Here is a 23,315-nt window from a genome sequence, read left to right on the forward strand (position 1 = left end):
CCATTCCCACCCCCTGGACATCCGTGTGAACAGAGCCCTTCATATGATTAGTCTTGGGTGTGAAGCAAATGTATAAAAGGTCAGGACTACAAGTGGCAGATTTCCTTCAAGAATATGAATATACAAAATGGCGCTAAAATAATATCATGGCATTGGTTTGGTTTTCCAACACTAGATGTCGCTGCAGTACAGTAATTACCACTTACCATAGAGTCACTAGGTTGGACTGATAGTCTGGGCCGTTCTGTCCCGTCGTCCCGCTGATTCCGCTCTCTTCCTGTCGCCGCTCCTGTGACTTCTCTTCCTGGTGAAGTGCAGTGACAGTCAGATGGCTGCTGTGCCCGGCAGTCGGGTGCTCTGCTGTGCCATGGCTGAGCTGTGAGGGCAGAGCCTACCCTGTACATTCCATCATATACGGTGCCAGTGCTTGTAGCCTGCGCCCCAATGGCGTGCAAGTCTAAGGTGGCCCCCAGTGTAGACTTCGACCACAGCTGCTCTGACAGTGTTGAGTACTTGACTCTGAATTTCGGGCCCTTTGAGAGTGTTCACCGCTGGAGGAGGCTGCTGCCCTGTGACGAGTTTGTGGGGGCCAGGTAAGAGCCTCAGCCTAGTCACCCCACATGTGGGGGCGTCTCTGAAATGTATGTTGGGGGAAACAGGGCAGTGTGTGGTATGGTTTAAAGGAACGCCCCATTTTTAAAGGGGTCCTCCGGACAGGTCGTCAGTGCAGGTCTGACACCCCCTCGATCAGCCAGAGACTAAGGGGGTCATCTATTAAGATACCGGTCTTAATATCCCCTATAGCTGGCGGTGGATCTGCTGGAGTTATGAAGAGGCGCCGGCCTCTACGTCCAGTTCTAAATGTAAGACTGCTTCTGAGCTGATCGCTTTCTAAGTCTAAACAGGTGTAGAAAATAAATGAGTCGGGCCACGCCCACTTCTATAGACCTGCCCTGAGCGGGGAAAAGTCGCAGATTTCTAGGTGTATTTCTGGATAATAAATGACGCCCTAAGTGTAAGAACAGAAGCAGAAGGGTCTGCACTCTCGTACTGACTCTAATCTCCCATTCACTTGAGGTCATCAGTATCTGTAGAGAGCCCCTTTAATCTTATTCTGTGATAGATACGACTTATAATGCATATTAAAGGTGTTGTTGTATTGCACCATTTTATGCTACTTTCACACCTGCGGCAGAGTGATCCGGCAAGCAGTTCCGTCGCTGGAACTGCCTGCCGGATCAGGCAATCGGCATGCAAACGGACAGCATTTGTATCCAGATGCAGATCCGTCTCACAAATGTATTGCGAGAACGGATCCGTCTCTCTGTTTGTCATACGGACAAACTGATCTGTTTCTATTTTTTTTTATTTTTTTTTTAACATTTTTACAGGTCTGCGTATGCGCATACCGGAAGGACGAATCCGGCATTGCGGTATTTTTAATGCCGGATCCGGCACTAATACATTTCAATGTAAATTATCCGGCATTCCAGCAAGTGTTCGGGAATTTTGGACAGAGATAAAACTGCAGCATGCTGCGGTATTTCATTCCGTCCAAAATGCCGTTCAGTGACTGAACTGAAGACATCCTGATGCATCCTGAACGGATTTCTCTCCATTCAGAATACATGGGGATGAAACTGAGCAGTTCTTTTCCGGTATTGAGCCCCTAGGACGGAACTCCGTGCCGGAAAAGAAAAACGCTAGTGTGAAAGTACCCTTATTCTACATTTACGCCAACTGTGTGGTAGTGTGGGGGCAATTTATTAAAGGGATTTCCGAGGTTTTCACGTTGATAGGCCATCAAAATTTAATCTGCGGGGGTCTGACTCCCAGCTCCCCACCAATCATCTGTTTGAGGAGGTCGCGGGGCTCTGGGGAGCACCATGGCCGCCTCCAGCTTGCCAAGCACATTGCTGTCTGTTGGATAGTGGCTTGAATGGGGTTGAGCTGCGCCGAGGCCATGTGAGTGATAAAGGAGACATCACTGGCCTAGGAAGAGGCCGAACCTGTCAATGTGATATTGATGACCTATCCTGAGGAGACCATCAATATCCAAATCTCAGATAACCCCTTTTAACACAAATTTGGGAAACGGCTGTAAATGGTTTAAAATAACAATAGAAGCAATACTTCCTTTATTTCCCCTTCATCCCTCCCACCACTGTGTGTGTTCTTGGCTGCAGCGGTGACATCCCATGTGCTGCTAAGGCCAGTGATTGGCTGCAGGGTGAGGACTGGAGAGAAAGGTATGACTCTTGTTATTTTAGACCATTTGCATCCGCTGCCTGCGTTTTTGTGTGACTCGACAACGCCTTTTAGGCCTTATTCACACATCAGCGTTTTGTTAGACGTGTCTGCTATCCAAAAGAGAAGTGGGAGCAGAACCTATGCAGATCGTTCCTTTCTACCTCAAGATGGAGGATCCACTCCTGGTTCTGGATAGACATCTGCCTGTGTTCTGTTCATCAAAAAGTGGCTGCTGATCCACGTCTGCTACTTGGATGTTTGGGCCTGCAGCCCAGGATATGAGTGCCGACTGATTATTTCTACAAACTGCTGTGATAGAGGGACTGGCACCTCATGCATGCCCGCCTTCCATTCACTTCTATGGGTCTGCGGAAAATAGCAGAGTACTGTCTCGCTCAGCGATAGAAGTGAGTGGAGAGCGCACATCGCATCACTTTCAGGGGCCTGTTCTGGGTCTCAGAGGTGGGACACGCACCTTTCAGGTCCTAGTGATATGCCATCAGTCTGAGATGAGGCCCCTTTTACAGTCATCGCAGTGTGCTCACATAGCTGTTAGACACCTACCTGTATATGGGTCATTGTCCCATGAGTAGGACGCACCCTTTTCTCAGCACAGATTCCCAACGGTGGTATGAATTGCACCTCTCTGTGGTCCGAATGCAATCCGTGGTGCACACAGATGAAAAGTATATTCATGTGAATAAGCCTTAATATTCTGTTCTGTAACAGCAGCTTGTATCAGTGATATCAGTGGGCCCACGTTTGTAATAGGCCGACGGCAGTCTGCTGCTGTATTGATTCATGTTTCGCCTGAGTCACTTAATTTAAAGTGTCGTTTCATCAGGTCTTAGAGGACCCGTTTCCTCTCCAGACATTTCTGTTTTAGGTACTACTTGTGTTGCCCTTGTAATAAAAGAAAGTTCAATGTATTGCCAGCAGTTTGCAATAAAGGTATATCTCGGTATTAACAATTGGGGGGGGGGGGGGTCCCTGCACAGTTCCAGCTGTTCAGGGACACCCCCCCCCCCCCCCCCCAACTGGTAACCTCCAGGTAGACCTTCTGGCAATACGTTCATGAACTTCTAGTAGGAGTAATAGAGAAATGGCAGAGATGCTCCAGAATTGTTATTACATGAAGAAGTGCAAGTAGTTCCTAAAACAGACATGTCAGGAGAGGTGACATGTCCTTTTTAATAATACTGCACTTTACTGTATGTATGACCGCCATGACCCAGGGACCCATGTACGGTTCTGTTAAGCTGTATTCATATTATTCATAGCATTTAAAAAGGAAAAAAAAAACACACAGACTAGAATGGAAACAGATGGCAGCAAAGACAAAGTCCTAAACTGACCTGTTTTATCTTCATAAACTATACAGATTGTGTGAACAAGCCCTAATATACACGTAACCCTGTTTATTCTGTGTTTTACAGACGAAGCAAACACACCGTTGTTGCTTACAAAGACGCCATTTACGTTTTTGGTGGTGATAATGGGTAAGTGATGTCATTGAATTAAGGCCCTATTTACACAACCGTATCTTTGGTCCACATCCAATTAGCATTTTTTGCGGATAGGATGCGGACCCATTCATTTTAGTGGGTCTGCAAAAAATCCGTATGTCCGTTCTGTAGCCCTTTAAAAAAGATAGAACATGTCCTGTTCTTGTCCGTTTTGCGGACAAGGATAGGCATTGTTACAATGGATCCGCAAAAAAATGGATGCAACCTGAATGTCACATGGACGTCATCCATATTTTTTGCGGATACGTGTTTTGCAGATGGCAAAATACATAGTCGTGTGAATGCACCCTTAAAGGGAACCTGTCACTGGGATTTTGTGTATAGAGTTGAGGACATGGGTTGCTAGATGGCCGCTAGCACATCCGCAATACCCAGTCCCCATAGCTCTGTGTGCTTTTATTGTGAGTCCTGTATGTGAGATGAGTCAGGGACAGGACTCCTCTCAGGTTAATTTGCATATGTATCAAATCAGTTTCTTTACACCTTAAAAGCACACAGAGCTATGGGGACTGGGTATTGCGGATGTGCTAGCGGCCATCTAGCAACCCATGTCCTCAGCTCTATACACAAAATCCTGGTGACAGGTTCCCTTTAAAAAAAATTATATACCAGTATATATAAGGCTACTTTCACACTCGCGATTTGGGCGGATCTGTCATGGATCTGCAAAAACGGATCTGTTACAATAATACAACCGCATGCATCCGTCATGAACGGATCCAGTTGTATTATGTCTTCTATAGCCATGATGGATCCGTCATGAACACCATTGAAAGTCAATGGGGGACGGATCAGTTTTCTATTGTGCCAGATTGTGTCAGTGAAACGGATTCGTCCTGGCACACAATGTAAGTCAATGGGGACGGATCCGTTTTCACTGGCACAATAGAAAACGGATCTGTCCCCAATTGACTTTCAATGGTGTTCATGACGGATCCATCATGGCTATAGAAGACATAATACAACTGGATCCATTTGGCTCAGTTTCGTCAAGCGGACAGCAATTTAGCGCAGGGCAAGGGAGAGCATCGGAGCATGAAATGCTCCAATGCTCATCTCAGAGGGGCTGCCTGGGTGAAGAAGGGCATATGTCTGGGTTCAGCTCTGAACCTGGACAACCCCTTTAATACTGATGACCTATCCTCTGGATAGGTCATCAGTATCTGATCGTTGGGGTCCGACACCCGGTACAAACAGAATTATTGGTATATACAGTGCTGCCCATAATTATTCATACCCCTGGCAAATTTTGACTTGAAGTTACTTTTATTCAACCAGCAAGTAATTTTTTGACGGGAAATGACATAGGTGTCTCCCAAATGATAATAAGACTATGTACAAGTATTGTGGGGAAAAAACATTTCTCAGCTTTTCTTTACATTTGAGCAAAAAATGTCCAGTCCAAAATTATTCATACCCTTCTCAATAATCAATAGAAAAGCCTTTCTTGGCTATAACAGCAATCAAACGCTTCCTATAATTGCAGACCAGCTTTTTGCATGTCTCCACGGGTATTTTTGCCCATTCATCTTTAGCAATGAGCTCCAAATCTTTCAGGTTGGAGGGTCTTCTTGCCATCACCCTGATCTTTAGCTCCCTCCACAGATTCTCAATTGGATTCAAGTCTGGACTCTGGCTGGGCCACTCCAAAACGTTAATGTTGTTGTCTGCTAACCATTTCTTCACCACTTTTGCTTTGTGTTTTGGGCCATTGTCATGCTGAAATGTCCACTGGTGTCCAAGGCCAAGTTTCTCTGCAGACTGCCTGATGTTGTCGTTGAGAATCCTCATGTATTGCTCTTTTTTCATGGTGCCGTTTACTGTGATTAGTTTCCCTGGTCCATTGGCTGAAAAACACCCCCAAAGCATTATGTTCCCACCACCCTGTTTGACAGTGGGGATGGTGTTCTTTGGGTTGAAGGCTTCTCCTTTTTTACGCCAAATGAAGGAAACATCATTGTGACCAAACAATTACATTTTTGTTTCATCTGATCATAACACAGAAGACCAGAAGTCTTCTTCTTTGTCCAGATGAGCTTTTGCAAAAGCCAAGCTAGCTTTTGTGTCTCTTATCTGGAGAAGTGGCGTCCTCCTTGGTCTGCATCCGTGGAACCCAGCAGTGGGCAGTGTCCGTTGGATTGTCTGCCTTGAGACCTTGCCACCAGCAGAGCCCAGATTCTCCAGGATGGCCTTGGTGGTGATCCTTGGATTCTTTTTCACCTCTCTAACTATCCTCCTGGCCAGCACAGGTGTCACTTTTGGCTTCCGACCACGTCCTCTAAGATTTTCCACAGTGCGTAACATCTTGTATTTTTTGCTCAAATGTAAATAAAAGCTGAGAAATGGTTTTTTTTTCCCCCCCACAATAATGCCTCTTGTACATCGTCTTATTATCTTTTGGGAGACACCTATGTCATTTCCCGTCAAAAAATTACTTGCTGGTTGAATAAAAGTAAGAAATTCACAGTGGTATTAATACATATTTGTGTAGGTATTATAAACTGTAATTCACTGAAAATTTTACCTACTTAAAACTTACGGTAACTTTTATATTAGATATTTACTAAAATAAATCCCTCAATTAGATAAATATTGTAAATGACTGCAATTAGTTATCTGGCTAATACATCAAGGATACATAACACCACGTTCACCATATACAAGTGTAACTCAAGCACTGAATTTTGTCATAACCACTCACGGTTTGATGCACAAATACTCCAGGCTGGTGTGGTGGGCCTAGGTTCTGATAGGTGGATCCAAACGATCTTTGTTGTAGAGTCGTCCACTGTATAAAGGATCCAAAGATATTTTAGCAGTGTTATCTTTTTCCCCCTTTTCCAATGAAAATAGTGGAATAGGAGTGGGAGATATGTCCCTAGAAATTCTATCAGGCCCTGCCTGAAAGCGGAGAGGTCTACCGCCTAAATGCGGAAGAATCACCCCCTAGAGAGCGACCCCACTTATCGGTGGCTGACCCTAAAAACAACTTGCCCTATAACTCCCAGTTCATGTATTCCAGATTTCCAGATATTTCAAAGTCCCGACGCGTTTCCTCTGTCAGTATGATATTGGCAGATTCATCATAGAGATGGTAAAGGTACAACTCAGTGGCTGGAACAAAACTCTGTGCTTGAGTTACACTTATATATGGTGAACGTGGTGTTATGTATCCTTGATGTATGTGTATTAGCCAGATAACTAATTGCAGTCATTTACAATATTTATCTAATTGTGGGATTTATTTTAGTAAATATCTAATATAAAAGTAACTTTAAGTCAAAATTTGCCAGGGGTATGAATAATTATGGGCAGCACTGTAATATTCTTTAGAACTGTTGGTCAGCAAATGAGTACTTTACAGACATCCCAAAGAGGAAGGGTCCCAGCTCTCACAGTGCAAACCCCTTAAGTGGGGAAAATTAGCTTCTACCTCACAAGTTATTTTTATATTTTTTTCCCTTCCTTTGGATCAACTTGCAGGATAACCGGCCGAACTGGATGGACAGATGTCTTTTTTTCTGCCTTATATACCATTTTCTTCTGACATATCAGGAGATGGGTGAAAGTTGAGATACTGTTGAATTTATTGGAGATAAATGCATTCGGTCAGGACTGCCGTATGTGCCGTTTATAGTAAGTGAATATGTACTAATTCATTGCTCGTTATAAACAGGAAGAACATGTTGAATGACTTGCTGAGATTTGACGTGAAAGACTGCTCCTGGTGCAGGTATGTGCGGCACTGTCCAAGCAAGGTAGAAGCAACGCAAGTACTCAAACATACCTAGTGAAGAAAACGCCCTTCTACACAAATTAGTAGATTTTCTTACATGAATGTCCATAGAAGAATGTTTCTAAGGCTTTAGTGCTAAGCAACATGGTACATGTATCACTGGCCACAAGGAGAGACAAAGCGTAGATGTAGATGACGGGCTGACCGAGTCTCTGACATGTCTCTCTACTCTCTCTACGGTCTGGTCATGATAGAGAAGAGCTGACTCCTTTCCTTTAGTGCTTACAATTAAGTCTAAACTAATGTGTAGATGTATGGTTTAGGTATAAAGGCAAGACTGCCTTTTCTGATTGTTCATATACACGGCATTAGGGTGCGTTCACATGACTGTCCGTTTTGTCGATCTAGAAAACACAGACACTGGCCATGTACACCTCACATTAAGGTGCGGACCTATTGACTACAATGGGTCCGCGATCCGCGTATTGCGGCCAAAGAGAGGACATGTTTTATCTTTTGCGACACTGCCACACGGACCCGGAAGAACTTGGAAGCCTGCAAAACGGATACAGTCTTGTGATTGTACGTTATAGAATGTATAACTTTTACTGTATTGCGCTTCCAACAGGGCTTTTACTACAGGAACTCCACCTGCATCAAGATATCACCATTCTGCAGTGGTCTATGGAAGCAGCATGTTTGTGTTTGGTGAGTACCAGTAATCTGGAACTGAAGTGTCTTGGCATGTCGAGTATATGGTTTCCTGCCAGTTAGAACATAGTTCTGTCTTGCACGATTACAGCTTTAGGCCTCATGCACATGACCGTTTTTTGGGTTCATGTCCAATTGGCATTTTTTTGCAGACTGTACACGGACCTATTCTTTTCTATGGTCCACAAAAAAATCAGTATCCACATGGCTGTCCCCCAAATTATAGAACATGTCTTATTGTTGACCATTGTGCAGACAAGAATAGCCAGTTCTAGTGAGGAGACTGAGAAAACTGCAGCATGCACATGGACCAGTACCAGTATTTAGCGGATCCATGTTTTCTGGACCACAAAATGGACATGGTTGTGTGCATGAGGCCTTATAGTGTCCTCAAAGCTTAAGCCATAGGTAGCTAGCAGTGAGACATAAAGAAATGATACTGTAGCATATATTATTGGCTCTTTTCATGTGATTGATCATTGGATCAGTAATTCTTTTCCACTGTGTAGGTTTTAGTCCATTTGAGACTGCAAAGGCCCCGATCGCATTAGACTATTGTTAGCCGAACCTGTCATTTTCAGTGGGACCGGCCAACCATCTAAGGTGAATGTGGAGCTCCGAATCTTCCCTGACAGATGATGTTGGGGAAGAGAAGGATCAAGTGCATTGCATTTCAACGACTGATTCTTTTGTTCCGCTGGGAGATAAGCCGCCACTAGAGATGTCTGGCAATGGCTTTTTCATCTCAGTCCTCATTGAAAATGCATGCTGAACCACGCGTGTATATGACTGAGGCAGTTGGGATAGAGAAAGAGCTGTTGGCAGACAGCTAGTAAAGATGTATAGGCACCTTAGAGAGGTTGTCCAGTTTATTATAAAAATCCCCCCAAAAGGCCCTAAATCTTTGGAAATAAAAGATCCTATATTCACCATGTAACTCCATCAGTTTCCAGCTTCAGTGCTTACCTTTCGGGTAGGATTTAAAACGACTAACAACTATCCTCGTGTCTAATGGGGGTTGTGTTTTGTGATTCCCAGGCGGCTATACTGGTGACATCTATTCTAATTCCAATCTGAAGAATAAGAATGATCTCTTTGAATACAAGTTTGGGACCGGTCTCTGGACAGAATGGAAAATTGAAGGAAGGTTGGTAGATATTAAAGAGCATCTGTCAGCATGATCAACCCTATTAAACCAGGCCTGCTGCCTGCTACGGTTGACCATGCTGAGTAAAAGGATACCTTAGTTTTCTTTGTATGTGGAAGCATTCTTGAGATATGTGCCTTTTTATTAATATGCTAATTGGCTCTTTCGAATACCAAGGGATAGGCCAGAAGTCTTGGAGCACGGCTATTGAAACGCTCATCTCCTCTGTGCACTCCCCTATCCCCAGTGATTGACAGGGCTAGACATCTCATATTCTCGTGCCTGTGCTGAGGCTCAGTGACTTGGCACTTGAACTGCTTCTGCTTCCCAAGCACTATAGCTTACAACTACGTCCCTCTATTGAAAGGGGAGGAAGGAAGTGCAGAGAGACAGACACAACTGAGGAATGATTCAGCAGCTAATAAGTGTTATATCTCACTCCAAATGCTTTATTCACATCACTACTGCCCAGTACTTCTCTATAATGTCCTATATGGTGCTTCTGACTGTTAAGGAGCAGATTCTCTTGGTTTTCCATGTGTATATTATGTATTATGCAACAAAAAAAAAATCAGATTCAAGATATATAATGGTAATCTCTAATGCCATCACTCATGTACACACATGTGGCAGCTTATTATGAAAAGTTATCTGAATGTATGGGTATGCTTTATGACAATCTAATCAGTCCTGACTGGCAATAAAGTCTTTATGACTGGCAAGTTTTTTTTAGGACATCATTCTGATGAATCCATGGCACCCTCAAATTCCCCATAGAATCAGTTAAAAATTACCTTACATTCTAATAAAGAGATATAAGAACATGAGAAAGTCACAGGCAGAATAAATTATTAATCCATTGACTCACAGGTGACATCTCATGTAATTGGAGTCATTCACGTTCCTTTTCTACACCATGCGAGTTTGCCGAAGGGGCGACCCTGCGGCTCCTGAAGACATCGATGGTAAGTACTCTCCCCTGCGTCCCTGCCCCATGGGGGGGTCTCCTGGGTTAGTTCCCCTCTTCGGGCCAGGGGGTGGAATATTCGGGGAGCCTGGGGAGTTTACCTTTCCCCCCTGTTTTTCCAAGGAGGGTGAAATTTTCTCCACTCTTGTGGGGGGCCCTTTTTCTTCCCTCCCTTGGGCTCCCTTCTCCTCCCTGGCCAGTGGCCACCCATAACTCTCCCCGGTGAACCTTTTTGCCCCCCGTTTTCCCGCAGGGCCCCCGGTTTCCTGCGGTTCCTACCCGCCGATGGCACACCTTTTCTGTCCACTTCTGTAATCGAGGCCCCTGCTTTTTCCTCGCCTAGGCCGCATCCTCAACCCACCCCTTGCCTCCCGGGCTTTTTTTCTTGGCCCCTCCCCGCTCCTCTCTGCTCTGGGATAGGAGGGGAGGAGATCCCTCCCAAGTCAAGTGCTGGCTTTTGCCCTGTGGGCGGAGTTTGATCTTAGCTTCTGCTTCTGGGTATCCATCTTGTCAGCACTTGTGGATCTCTCCTGCAGCCTTCCTGCACTCTTCTGCGGCTGCTGCAGCACCTCTTCGGGGACACAGCATCTGGGGTCTGGTAGGACAGCCTCTGGCTGGCTGCTTCTTTTTCAGGCTCCCACTCAGCCCTCATGTCCTCTTTCAGAGAAGACTCCCATTCCCAGCCCCCCCTCTGGGTCGCCACTTATTTTACATGTGCCCGTGGCAATAAAAAGTTGCCATGTGGTCAGCCTGACCCTGTCTGTGCGCAGTGCCTTGTCCCCAGGTCCTCTCGGGATGCCCCGTCCACCCCTCCTGTGTCGGTCCCTCCTGAATGGGCCTCTTCCCTGTCCAAAGACATAGGGAACCTTGCCCAACTCTCCCAATCCATGGTGGAGTCGCTGGACCGCTTGCTTGCCCAACTTGCGGCCGCCTCTGCCCCTCCCAGGGACTCCTCTGCGGACGGGGCACGCTCACGTTCAGACACCGGGTCCCGCAAACTACCTTGGGTTGTCACAACTATGTCCCGCTCCTCGGCATCCTCGGGTCACTCCCTCTGAGGCTGGCGACGAATCCTCTCCTGCCGCATCTGACATTTCTGACTCAGATTCCGGATCGGAGCAGAGCGGAGCTCTGCCCTGTCTGTGGCCATGCAGGATCTCATCAGGGCATTTAGGGACACTCTCTACTTGCAGGAAGACCCCTCCTCCTTGGCTCAGGAATCCTTATCATTCTGCCGCTCTAGGCGCTCCACTTTGGTTTTCCCTAACCATGTGGATCACAACGCACTCCTGGCCAAGGAGTGGCGTCACCCGTATAGGCGTCTTCAGCCTGCCAAGAGTTCGGACGTCCTCTTTCCCTTTTCCGAGGAGTCCATTACTATGTGGTCTGTCCCTCCTCAGGTAGATCCACAGGTGGCCCGTCTTGCTAAGGCCACCACCCTTCCTTTGGCCGACGCGGCTTCCTTGTCTGATCCGTCAGACAAGACGATAGACTCCTTGTCCAAGTCTGCACTCGTGGCAGCAGGTTCCACTATCTGTCCCGCCTTTGCTGCGTCATGGGTGGCAGAGGCCTTTGTTGTTTTGGGCCAAACAGCTGGTTCGGTCCTTGCCCCCGGATTCTACTCGGGGAGCTCCATCTCCTTGCCGCTCATCTTCTCCAGGCAGTCCGGTATCTTTGTGATGTTTCCCTGGAATTGGCCCGCCGCATTAGCAGGGCGGCAGCTAACTCTGTGGCCATCCACCTCACGGTCTGGCCTCGTGCCTGGGCGGATGCCGCCTCAAAAAAGGTGCTCATATCTCTCCCCTTCCTGGGTGGTAGGCTTTTTAGGAAGCGTTTCGAGGAGCTTATTGCTGAGGCCACGGGTGGAAAAACTTCTCTCCTGCCCCAGAACCGTCCCCGCCGCCATCCTATGTCTGCATTGCGATCACAGCGTTTTCGCTCCTTTTGGGATTCCTCCTCCCATCAGGACAAAAAGACTATTCGTTCAAGGCCAGACACACCTGCCCTAAGCCTTCCAAACCCCAGTCTTCAAAGCCATCATCTGCATGACAGTTTTCCCCCGCTCGAGTCGCCCCCTCGAGTGGGGGGGGGGGGGGTTGTCGCTTGCTCTCCTATCAGGATCACTGGAGCGCAAGCGTGGACGACGCCTGGGTCCTGGAGGTAGTTTCCTCCAGATACAAAATAGAATTCTCCGCCCTTCCCACAGGTCGGTTCTTCCAATCGTGGCCGCCCAGGTCCCCCTCCTGGACGGCTGCTTTTTTTCAGGCCATTCATTCCCTTCACGCGCATGGAGTGATTGTTCCTGTTCTGACCCTGGGAACGTTTTCAGGGGTTTTACTCGAACCTCTTTACTGTTCCCAAGAAGGACGGTACTCTTCGCCCCATTTTGGATCTGAAGGCGCTCAATTATTTTGTCCATGTTCGTCACTTTCGCATGGAGTCCCTCAGGTCGGTGATTGCTTCCCTCGAGGTGGGTGAGATTCTGTCGTCCAGACACATCCGGAATGCTTATCTGCATGTCTCATCAGAGGTACCTTCGCTTCGCGGTACCCCGAGGGTCTTTACAACGGTGTTGGCTCCCCTCGTCGCACTTCTCTGTGCCAGAGGAGTTGCAATAATACCCTACCTGGACGATCTTCTGGTCAAGGCTTCGTCCCGGGAGGACAGCCTGTCCAGCCTCCACATCACCTTGTCTGTGCTATCCCAGTTCAGGTGGCTGGTAAACCACTCCAAGTCTTCCCTTGTTCCCAGCCAGAGGATGGATTTCCTGGGCATGGTCTTTGACACTCTCCTCGGATGAGTGTTCCTTCCCCAGGACAAGGTAGTGGCTCTCCAGTCAGGAGTGGCTCATTGGCTCATCTTCGTGAGCCGTCTCCTCTGTCCATCAGGGCGTGCATGCGTGTTCTGGGCTGGATGGTTGCCGCCTTCGAGGCAATGCCTTACACCCAATTCCACACCCGGTCCCTTCAGCTCTCAATTCTTGCCCTGTGGAACAAGTCTCCGTCAGGTCTCGATAGCCCGATCCGCCTTTCCCCTCAGGTCCGCCGGGACTTGCGTTTGTGGCTGAACCCCTGAACAGTCTCCCTCGGCAGATCCTTTCTTTTCCCCCGTTCGCAGGTGATCTCCACCGATGCCAGCCTGGCAGGTTGGGGGGCAGTCTTCGGGTCTCTCACAGCCCAGGTTCAGTGGTCGATACGGGAGAGCTCCCTGCAGATCAATATCCTGGAGCTCAGGGCCATTTACCTAGCTCTCTCCTGTTGGACTCGCCTCCTCCGCGGACATCCTGTCTGGATTTAGACGCACAGCTCCACTGCAGAGGCTTATTTGAACCACCAGGGGGGCACCAGAAGCGTGGCGGTCCTAATGGAAGCCTCTTGCATAATGCGGTGGGAAGAGGGACACGTTCCCGCTCTCTCCGCTGTCCACATCCCCGGAGGTGGCAATTGGGCAGCCAACTTCCTCAGTCGCCAACGTCTTGACCCGAGCGAGTAGTCTCTCCATCCAGAGGTGTTTCAACAGCTCTGTCAGCGTTGGGGAATCACAGGCGTAGATCTTTTCGCCTCCCGTCTGAATCACAAACTTCCGCTTCACATCACCAGGTCTCGGGATCCTCTGGCTCTTGCGGTAGACTCCTTGGAGCTCCCGTGGTCCCAATTCAGTCTCCTGTATCTCTTCCCTCCCCTTCCGCTTTCCTCGGGTACTCAAACTCCTCAAAATGGATCGGGTCCCGGCGTATTGGTGGCTCAAGACTGGCCCCCCAGGGCGTGGTACGCAGATCTCGTCTTCCTGCTCGCCGACGCTCCATGGTGGCTACCACTGCATCCCGACCTCCTTTCGCAAGGTCCACTGTTCCACCCGAGTTTACCTCTGCTTCATTTAACTGCGTGGCTGTTGAAGCCGCGGTCCTGAGGTTCCGCAGCCTCTCCGAGTCAGTCATCCAAATCATGCACGTAAACCCCAGTCGGTCAGGATTTACCATCGTACCTGGAAGGCTTATTTTGCCTGGTGTGAATCTGGCGAGGTTCACCCTCTCCTTTTTTCCGTTCCTAGGATTCTTGCCTTTCTTCAGGCAAACCTTGAGAAGGGTCCTCCGTCTGGCCTCCCTCAATGGTCAGGTCTCGGCCTTGTCTGTTCTTTTCCAAAGGCCCTTGGCTTCTCGTTCCCAAGTGAAAACCTTCCTTCAGGGGGTGGCTCATCGCGTCCCTCCCTTCCGTTCTCCAGTGGAACTATTGGATTTGAATCTGGTCTTAGATGCTCTTCAGTTCTCTCCCTTCGAGCCCTTGAAGGAGATCTCCCTTTCTTGCGTCTCTTTTAAGGTTGCCTTTCTAGTCGTGATTACCTCCATTCGCAGAGACTCTGAGCTGGCAGCGCTCTCTTGCCGGTCTCCTTTTTGTTTTTCACCAGGACAAGGTTGTCCTGCGCCCAGTTGCCCCCTTTCTTCCCAAGGTGGTTTCTTCCTTCCACATTAATGAGGAGATTGTACTGCCTTCATTCTGTAACTGAATACACAACCAAATTGAGCAATGGTCAATGCTGAAATACTAGGTAACCACACTGGTTAACTATCTCATATTGGAAAAGGATACCTTAATACATAACTTTTATTTGTTTACTAATAAAATTACCCTAAAAATCTATGAATCACACTACATAAATCGTGGCGCAGCTATTTATGTAGTGTGATTCATAGATTTTTAGGGTAATTTTATTAGTAACTGAACCAAAAAATTTCCCCTTAAAAAATAACATTTATTCTTATTACTAAAATCCAATTATAACTATGATATAATCAAATCAAGCTATAGGTATATCACCACCATGTGGTTACTCACGGTACTGTTGACCAAGTGAAAAAATGTCTGCATCAATAGGAGTACAGGTCCACGAGTATATGATAGTCTCTACTTGCAGGACAATGGATAAAGGACAGGTGCTGTTATGTCTGATTTGTTTCTCCTGGATCTCCGTGTAGCCAGGTCAGATCAGCTTGTCTTCATTCCAGAATACAGGGAAAGTTATATACAAGTCCGCTTTAGGCAGTGTGTGAAAAAACTGTCTAATCTAGTGGGGTACTTTGGGTTGAATATCAGTACTTTTAACCCACACCTATCTCCGTAATCCAGATATCTACTTATAGACAAAATAGGGCAATTCATAAAAGGTTGGGGGTATAGATTTGTACTCATTTCAATAAACAGCATTCATAATGCCCCAAAAATGATTGCCTAGGACAGTTGGTTCTTTTAGCTGCTAACTATAATGTAACCTGGCGCCTGCGCCAGGCTTAGGATTTAGTCAGTCTTGCACTTAATTGTTTTTGCGGACACATGCGCATTACATACCAGCGCGCTTATACTATCTGCCCAGTTCATTGTGCGCATGTGCGGGATTGTGACAGGTGTGTGCCTGCGCCCGCCTAATGATATGCGCTGACAATGTACGCCTGATATGTTTGAGGCGGCATGACGTTGGCGCTGGGCGGACGCATGCGCACTGGCCTTACTCAAACGCCGTTCTGATAGGCGAAATGGAAGAGGGGAGGGATATTTAAACCCCAGTTTGGGCGGCTTCACGCCGCTGCAAGCCACTCATCTAATGACAGGATTATCCTCTCCAGCGCCACTGAGCACAGCTAACAATGTCCCCTGATGAACCTCTCTATTTTGAAGGGGAAACGTGTTGGGATGATAAGCTTTCAAACTTCTACATCGGATCACCACCATCACTAGTAGGTTTCACCTGGACTGTTATAGTTTTGTTGCACCAAGTTTTGGAAATACAGATTTTCTCGCCCATATTCATTGGGGGACACAGAGACCATGGGTATAGCTATGTCCTCTAGGAGGCGTTGACACTAGTAAAAGCTGTTAGCTCCTCCCCTGGCAGCTATACCCCCTCCAGCCTGGAGAGAGAGCTTCAGTTTTTTCTAGTGTCAATAGGAGGCAAGACGCCCCTTAGTTTATTTTTTTTCCTTCTTTTTCAGATGGGAAAACAGTGGACGCCTAGCCTCCCTGTTCTCCCGGGGTCGATTTGCGCCAGTGCCGGTCACCCGCACTGCTGCCTTCCCCACAGAAGACAAGGTGGACCAGGGCAGCCTCGCTCCCCTGCATCCCGCCAGCCAAGGGGTCACCCATCCAAGCCCCCCTTTTCCAGCGTTCTGCCACTACGGTGCCAGTAGCTGAAGGGGTGACCCTGCTGGACCAGAGGAGGGGTGAAGATGGCGGCAAGACAGAAGATGAGGTAAGTACACGGGACTAGGTAAGTATGTCCATTCTGACATGTATTAACCCTCCTGGGTCGTCTGGTCTTCTCCCTCCCTCTTGGTGGCAATAGATTCTACAGGCACAGGGTTTTTAGCAAGCCCAGCACCTCACTCCCCCTCTGGTATAACCCCTGGCACAGGTGCTCATTGTTGTCCTCCAGGCGGGACAACTGCACATAAGGGGTTAATACGGGCATCGCGCTTCGGCTCTCCAAGTTGCAGGAACATGCTGAGAAGGGAGCTCAGAAGGCTCCCGATCTCTTCCTGGGGCCGTCATCTTCCACATTATGCACCCCTTTTGGAGCAGACGCTGGGCGCGCCGCTCTGGAGAGGGTTAACCGCCATGCGATTCAGCCGGCACCACATCGGTGCCAGCGACAATGTTATTTGCCCGCCCGCGCTGTGTCCGCCAGCCCGCGGGATGGAGACGCCGCTTCCACCTCCACAGGAATCTTCCTGAGCGGCACCTAATACATTGCCACCCCTTTCGGGAGCGGGCGCGCCGCTGCGGAGGGGGTTAACTGCCATGCGTTCGGTTGGCACCGAATCGGTGTTCCGGCCGCGATGTTGTTTGTCCGGCCCGTGGGGGCAGTCCCCGTCCGTTGCCGGGCCGGTGCATTTTGCGCGCTGCTCTGGTCTCTGGCCGGCCGATGCAGGGGCTAGCAATGCCCTAATCGGCTGTGCGCAGGGGCTTGATTCGCTGCTTTTGCTAGGCCGCAAACTTCATCCCCTGGTGGGGGGGCACTCTGGCGCGAATTCTTCCCGCCCTGCTCCCCCTCCCCCAGAAGCATGCTGAGCCCGCCCCGGTCCTCAAAATGGCCTTAACCCTTTCATGCCCAGCCACCTCTTTAGGCCGTCATATCTGGGGATCCACCCCTGGTGCACGCTGGTAATGCAGAGGATTTTAACCCTTTCCTGCCTCTTGTGCACTTGAGGCCGGCATCGTAGTTTAAAAAATAAATAAATAAAATGTGCGCCATACGGGTCCCCCTCCTTAGCCCTCACTACCGCGGGACCAACCTGTCTGTGTGGTACCACACTGGGCCATGTCCTATCTCGGATAGGGAGGACCTCTCATTTTCCCAATCCGCCCTCCAGGTCCGTTTGGTTGATAATTCTCCACCTTCGCAAATCCCGTGGAGGACAGTTGAAGTATTCCCGATCCACCCTCCGGGTCGTTTGGTTGATATTTCTCCACCTGCGCAATCCAGTGAAGGACCACTACAGGATCCCAATCCGTCTTCCGGGGCCGTTTGGTTGATAATTCTCCACCTGCGCAATCCAGTGAAGGACCACTACAGGATCCCAATCCGTCCTCCGGGCCCGTTTGGTTGATAAATTCTCCACCTGCGCCATACAGTGGAGGACCTCTGGGATTCCCAATCCACCCTCCTGGTTGTTGGTTGATAATTCTCCACCTGCGCAATCCAGTGGGGTCCGCTGGAATCTCCCATCCACCCTCCGGGGTTCTTTGGTTGATAATGCACCACCTTCGCAATCCGGTGGAGAGACCTCTGGGAGTTTCCGTTCCACCCTCGGGTGGTTTGGTTGATAAGTTCCCGCCTGCACAGTCCACAACTGCGAGGGGCGAGATTCTGAAGGAAGCTCTACGCGCAAGTGAACCGCAGCAGGACATTTTTCTCCTCGAATATTTCCGCTCCCCTACTCTTCCTCCCTAAATCGTGCTCAGACACACCCTCCCTCACTGGGGTGGGTCCGTACAGGAAGAGGGGAGAATTTCTGATTCGGACCGACATGAGTCCGAAGCAATCTTTCAGAGATTGCCTCTAGGTGGCCAGCAGTACTGTCGTATGCATTACCCACTTCCTTTGGTGGTGTAACTGCACTACTTCTGGATACAGTGCCTGCCTTATACATTGTCCCCTGCCATAGGTGGACTAAGTACAATGACTTGGGGTTCGGGACCTGCCATATGCAGATCCATCGGTGGCGCGATGACATTGTCACTGGTTACATTATGTGCTGTATGCATTACCCCCTTACTTAGGTGCACTATTGCACTCCACGGGGTACAGGACTCGCCATATGCGCTAGTTCTCGCTGTGGGCATTCGCCCCCCTTCTTAGGTGGGGTATTCTCCCTACCACTGACCAGTACTTGCTGTATGCTCACACCTTCCTTAGGTAGCTAATTACTCTACCATTAAATATGGTTCCAACTGTCGCGCTATCCATCCATAGGCGGAGTGTTGCACATCACCGTGCTTCTGTCCCATTTCCCCCTTCCGCTAGTGATCCACTAGCGGGGAGTAACTAAACATCTTCTGCAGCACTACGGCTCTAGGTGCCTTCGCTTATTTCCAAGAGGGTGTGTCTACAGTTGGTTCTCGCAGGTGGCCGACACTCTTACCCTAGTGTTATATGGGTGCCACCAGTGGATATGGTGGCTATTCATCGTTGCAGCCTTCTTTTGGTGCTGGTTTCGCGCCTGATTATAACATGTCTTCCCAGGGGGTTCCTAGCATCACTTGTGGGTCTTACAGACCCCCCATCTCCATGGGCCTCTGTTTCTCCAGTCGGTCCTGATATTGTCCGCATCAATACGTAATACATACTCCGTTGCACTTACCTAGTGAGTACGTTCCAGGGGGTCGACTCTTTTCACTGACTCTGTATTCTCTATCCACCACTCCCCCCTTCTCTGGGGAAGTGGTTATGCTGGCGACTCTGGTTTAGCTCCTACAGCTTGTTTTCCTCCACAGATGCAGATTTTCGCTAATGTTCGAGTTCATGGTCGCTGCAGTGGGACATCCCCCTCTGGTAGGGGTCCTACCCTGGAGCTAGCTTGGCAGTTGCGCATGTTCAGCGCCCTTCAGGTAGAATTTTTAAGGTTAGCTCCACGTAACTGGGGCAGTGTGGCACTTGGTTTCTACGGATAGTAGGATATGGGGCTACCATTGCAGTGTGACTTCCCTTGCCTGGCTTCCTTCTCAGGCAGAGTTTTTTCGCACGGCCACTTAATCTTTGGCTACTTCTGTATAGCGTCGTTCTCTTACCAAGTATGGGCTTAGACCTAGCCTATTGCTTCTCCTGTCTTTTCCCCCTCTGGCTCATGGTTCATTGTCACCCCGTATGCCTTGGTAGTTCCTACGTTGCTACCTTCCCTCACCTGCGTTGCATGGGGTATTCGTTTGGTGGCTTTCCATTCCAGACACAATCCGGTCCCAACTGGTGGGCTGTGACGCCCTCCATATTCTTCCTCCTACAGGGACTCTTCCATTGGTCCGGGTGTGCTAACGGTATCTACACAAAGGCTTCCCGCCTTCTCTCCAGAGCCAGAGTTCCGGAAGCATTCGCCATGGAGGTCCTGATTCTCCTTGGCGGGAGTCTCTCCCCCCTCCTTCTCAGGGTTCTACGGAAGATCTGGATGGAGGACATTCAGACATAACCTAGTCGCTCCGAAATTGACTCGTCGCGCGTGGTACGCCGACCTCGTTCTCCTGGAGACGTCCCTTGGTCACTGCCACTCAGAGACTTCCTTCTTTCAAGGGGTTCTGAAGGCTTCTCTGAAGCCGAGACGTCCCCCTCACTTTGGGGTTTTCTCTCTCCTTTCTACTTTAAGGGTTGGACCTTTTGTTTAGCCCTTGTTTCCTTGATGGGTCAGGTGCTGGCGCTTCTGTCTTGGGCAGCTTTCCAGGTTCCCTGGTGCCCGTGGAAATCTTCCTTCAAGGAGCGGCACATACGGTTCCTCTGTACCGTCCTTACAGCCTTGGTATCTGAATATAGTTTTCTTAGCATTCCTTCTCCCGAAGGTGGTCTCTGACTTCCATATCACGGAAGGGAGTTAAATTATGAACGTTGTCGGTGCTCTACTCATTATTAGCAGCCGTCAGTCCCTCTCTGCGTACGGATCCCCTTTTTCTCTCAGGAGGGTCCTCGCTGGGGATTGGCAGCCTCCAAAGGGCGATTGCACGTTGGATTCGGTCTGCAAGTGCTGCAGCTTACCGCGCTCGGAGCAGGGTTCCACCCTTAGGTGACACGGCTCACTCCCCCAAAGTGGTGGGCGCTTCTTGGGCTAGGAGGAATCGCGCTTTGGCTGCACAGTAATGTAAGGTGGCTCTGGTCCTCCTTGCACATGTTCGCAAGAAGTTACCAGGTGCATACTTATGCATCGATGGTCGCTGCGTGGTCTTGCAGGCGACAGTTCTTAGTTGCCTGCACGGGCGCTTGCTCCATGGGTCTGTGGTTTTCCCTCCCTGTGGACTGCTCTCGGACGTCCCATGGTCTCTGTGTCCCCCACTGAATATGGGCGAGAAAACGAGATTTTGTAAAACTTGCCAGTAAAATCTCTTTCTCGCTCTTCATTGGGGGACACAGCACCCACCCAATATTCGGCCACAGTTGTGGCTGTTGCTGGTTAGAACCTGGTTCGGTTCTTGGCATTGTTGCTGTTCCACATTGTTTTGTTGGTTTACTTGCTTCTCCTACTGCTTCTCACAAACTGAAGCTCTCTCTTCAGGCTGGAGGGGGTATAGCTGCCAGGGGAGGAGCTAACAGCTTTTACTAGTGTCAACGCCTCCTAGAGGACATGGCTATACCCATGGTCTTTGTGTCCCCCAATGAAGAGCGAGAAAGAGATTTTACTGGTAAGTTTTACAAAATCTCGTTTTATACTTGGCAGTCTCCACTATTTGGGAACCTGAGAGGTAGGGACAGCACAATAGGGGACAGCCACCGAGAAGTGGGGGCCGCCCCTTTCAGGGCGATTACTCCGCTTGTAGACAGGGCAGCATAGCCTGTAGGGATTTTTCCCACACTGCCTAAAGCAGACTTGTATATAACTTGCCCTGTATTCTGGAATGAAGACAAGCTGATCTGACCTGGCTACACGGAGATCCAGTGTGACTCGTCAGGAGAAACAAATCAGACATAACAGCACCTGTCCTGTATCCATTGTCCTGCAAGTAGAGACTATCATATACTCGTGGACCTCTACTCCTATTGATGCAGAAATTTTTTCACTTGGTCAACAGTACCGTGAGTAACCACATGGTGGTAATATACCTATATCTTGATTTGATTATATCATAGTTATAGTGGGATTTTAGTAATAAGAATAAATAAATGTTATGTTTTAAGGGGAATTTTTTGATTCAGTGATTAGATTTTTGATAATCCCCTATCAGTATCTTTACATTGTCAGTGATTAATTTTATTAGTAAACAAATAAGTTATGTATTAAGGTATCCTTTTTCCAATATGAGATTGCCTTCATTCTGTCCCAACCCTTCGCATCCCAGAGAGCGGTCTCTCCACCGTCTGGATTTGGTTCGGGCGCTCTGGCTGTATCCCCAGTAAACTGAGTCCTTCCGTCGTTCTGACTCTTTTGTCGTCCCTGAGGGCTCACGTAAGGGTTTGCAAGCCTCCAAAGCTACCATCTCCTATTGGATTTGGTCGGCTGTCAAAGAAGCCTATGTGGCAAAGGGTCGTGATCCCCTTCCCTTCCGGTTGACCGCTCACTTCACTAGGGCAGTCAGGGCATCCTGGGCGGTCTGGCATCTGGCCTCTGCTTCTGAGGTCTGCAAGGATGCCACCTGGCAGGTTTAAAGGGCTTCTGTCACCCCACTAAAGTGTTTTTTTTTTTTTTGGGCTAGTTAAATTACTTATTATGCGATAAATGAAAATATAATGGTCTTACTTTGCTTCAGCAGTTTCTTCTAAAAACAAACTTTTATAATATGTAAATTAGGTCTCTACCAGCAAGTAGGGCGTCTACTTGCTAGTAGCAGCTGCAGAAAACCGCCCCCTCGTCGTGTTGATTGACAGGGCCAGCCGGGATCTCCTCCTCCGGCCGGCCCTGTCAGCATTTCAAAAATCAGTGCGCCTGCGCCGATGACATCACCGAAATAGAAGACATCATCGGCGCAGGCGCACTGAGGAGGCGAGCCTCCTCATCTCAGAGCGCCTGCGCCGAATGAACACAGGCGCACTGATTTTTGAAATGCCGACAGGGCTGGCCCTGTCAATCAACACGACGAGGGGGCGGTTTTCTGCAGCTGCTACCAGCAAGTAGACGCCCTACTTGCTGGTAGAGACCTAATTTACATATTATAAAAGTTTGTTTTTAGAAGAAACTGCTGAAGCAAAGTAAGTAAGACCATTATATTTTCATTTATCGCATAATAAGTAATTTAACTAGCCCAAAAAAAAAAAAAAACACTTTAGTGGGGTGACAGAAGCCCTTTAACCACATCCATTCCTTGGCCTCTGCTGATGCCCGTTTGGGTCGCAATGTTCTGCAAGCGGCGGTACATTAGGTTTTTTGCATGGCTCTTTCTTTCCACCCTCGGGGACTGCTTTGGGACGTCCCATGGTGCTGTGTCCCCCAGTGCCATTCACGAGAAAAATAGATTTTTGTACTTACCGTAAAATCCTTTTCTTGTTGGATGCATTGGGGGACACAGATCCCACCCTTGTTGTTTTTTCTTCGTTCAGGTGTACCGGGTTTCCCAGGACTCTTCGATATTGGTCCTCTTTCTGGTTTAGGACATGTTGGCTTCACTTTTCGCTCTGGATTTTGGTGCTCCTACTGCTTTAGTACCAACTGGTTAGTTAAGTGTCTGTGCAGAGGGTATAGCCCATCTGGGTGGAGCCAACACTTTTCCTTTCTAGTGGCAGGTGGGCATATACCCATGGTGCTGTGTCCCCCAATGCATCCAACGAGAAAAGGATTTTACGGTAAGTACAAAAATCCAT

At 48.6% G+C, this 23,315-nt stretch overlaps 1 protein-coding gene across 4 annotated transcripts in view; it reads left to right on the forward strand.

Moving 5' to 3' along the window:
• The first annotated feature begins 299 nt into the window (after window positions 1-299).
• The window catches only part of LZTR1 (leucine zipper like transcription regulator 1), a 63,302-nt gene continuing 40,286 nt past the window's right edge, over window positions 300-23,315 (forward strand). For 3 of the 4 annotated variants that reach the window (XM_040415991.1, XM_040415992.1, XM_040415989.1), the window contains exons 1-5: window positions 300-593; window positions 3,687-3,749; window positions 7,453-7,509; window positions 8,141-8,220; window positions 9,262-9,370. In XM_040415991.1, coding sequence (XP_040271925.1) covers window positions 445-593; window positions 3,687-3,749; window positions 7,453-7,509; window positions 8,141-8,220; window positions 9,262-9,370 — 458 coding nt within the window. In that variant the 5' untranslated portion in view covers window positions 300-444. The remainder of the gene's footprint in view (window positions 594-3,686; window positions 3,750-7,452; window positions 7,510-8,140; window positions 8,221-9,261; window positions 9,371-23,315) is intronic. The other variant, XM_040415990.1, reaches the window with a different exon arrangement.

This window comes from Bufo bufo, chromosome 2, assembly GCF_905171765.1.
Source record: "Bufo bufo chromosome 2, aBufBuf1.1, whole genome shotgun sequence".
Taxonomy (NCBI): domain Eukaryota; kingdom Metazoa; phylum Chordata; class Amphibia; order Anura; family Bufonidae; genus Bufo; species Bufo bufo.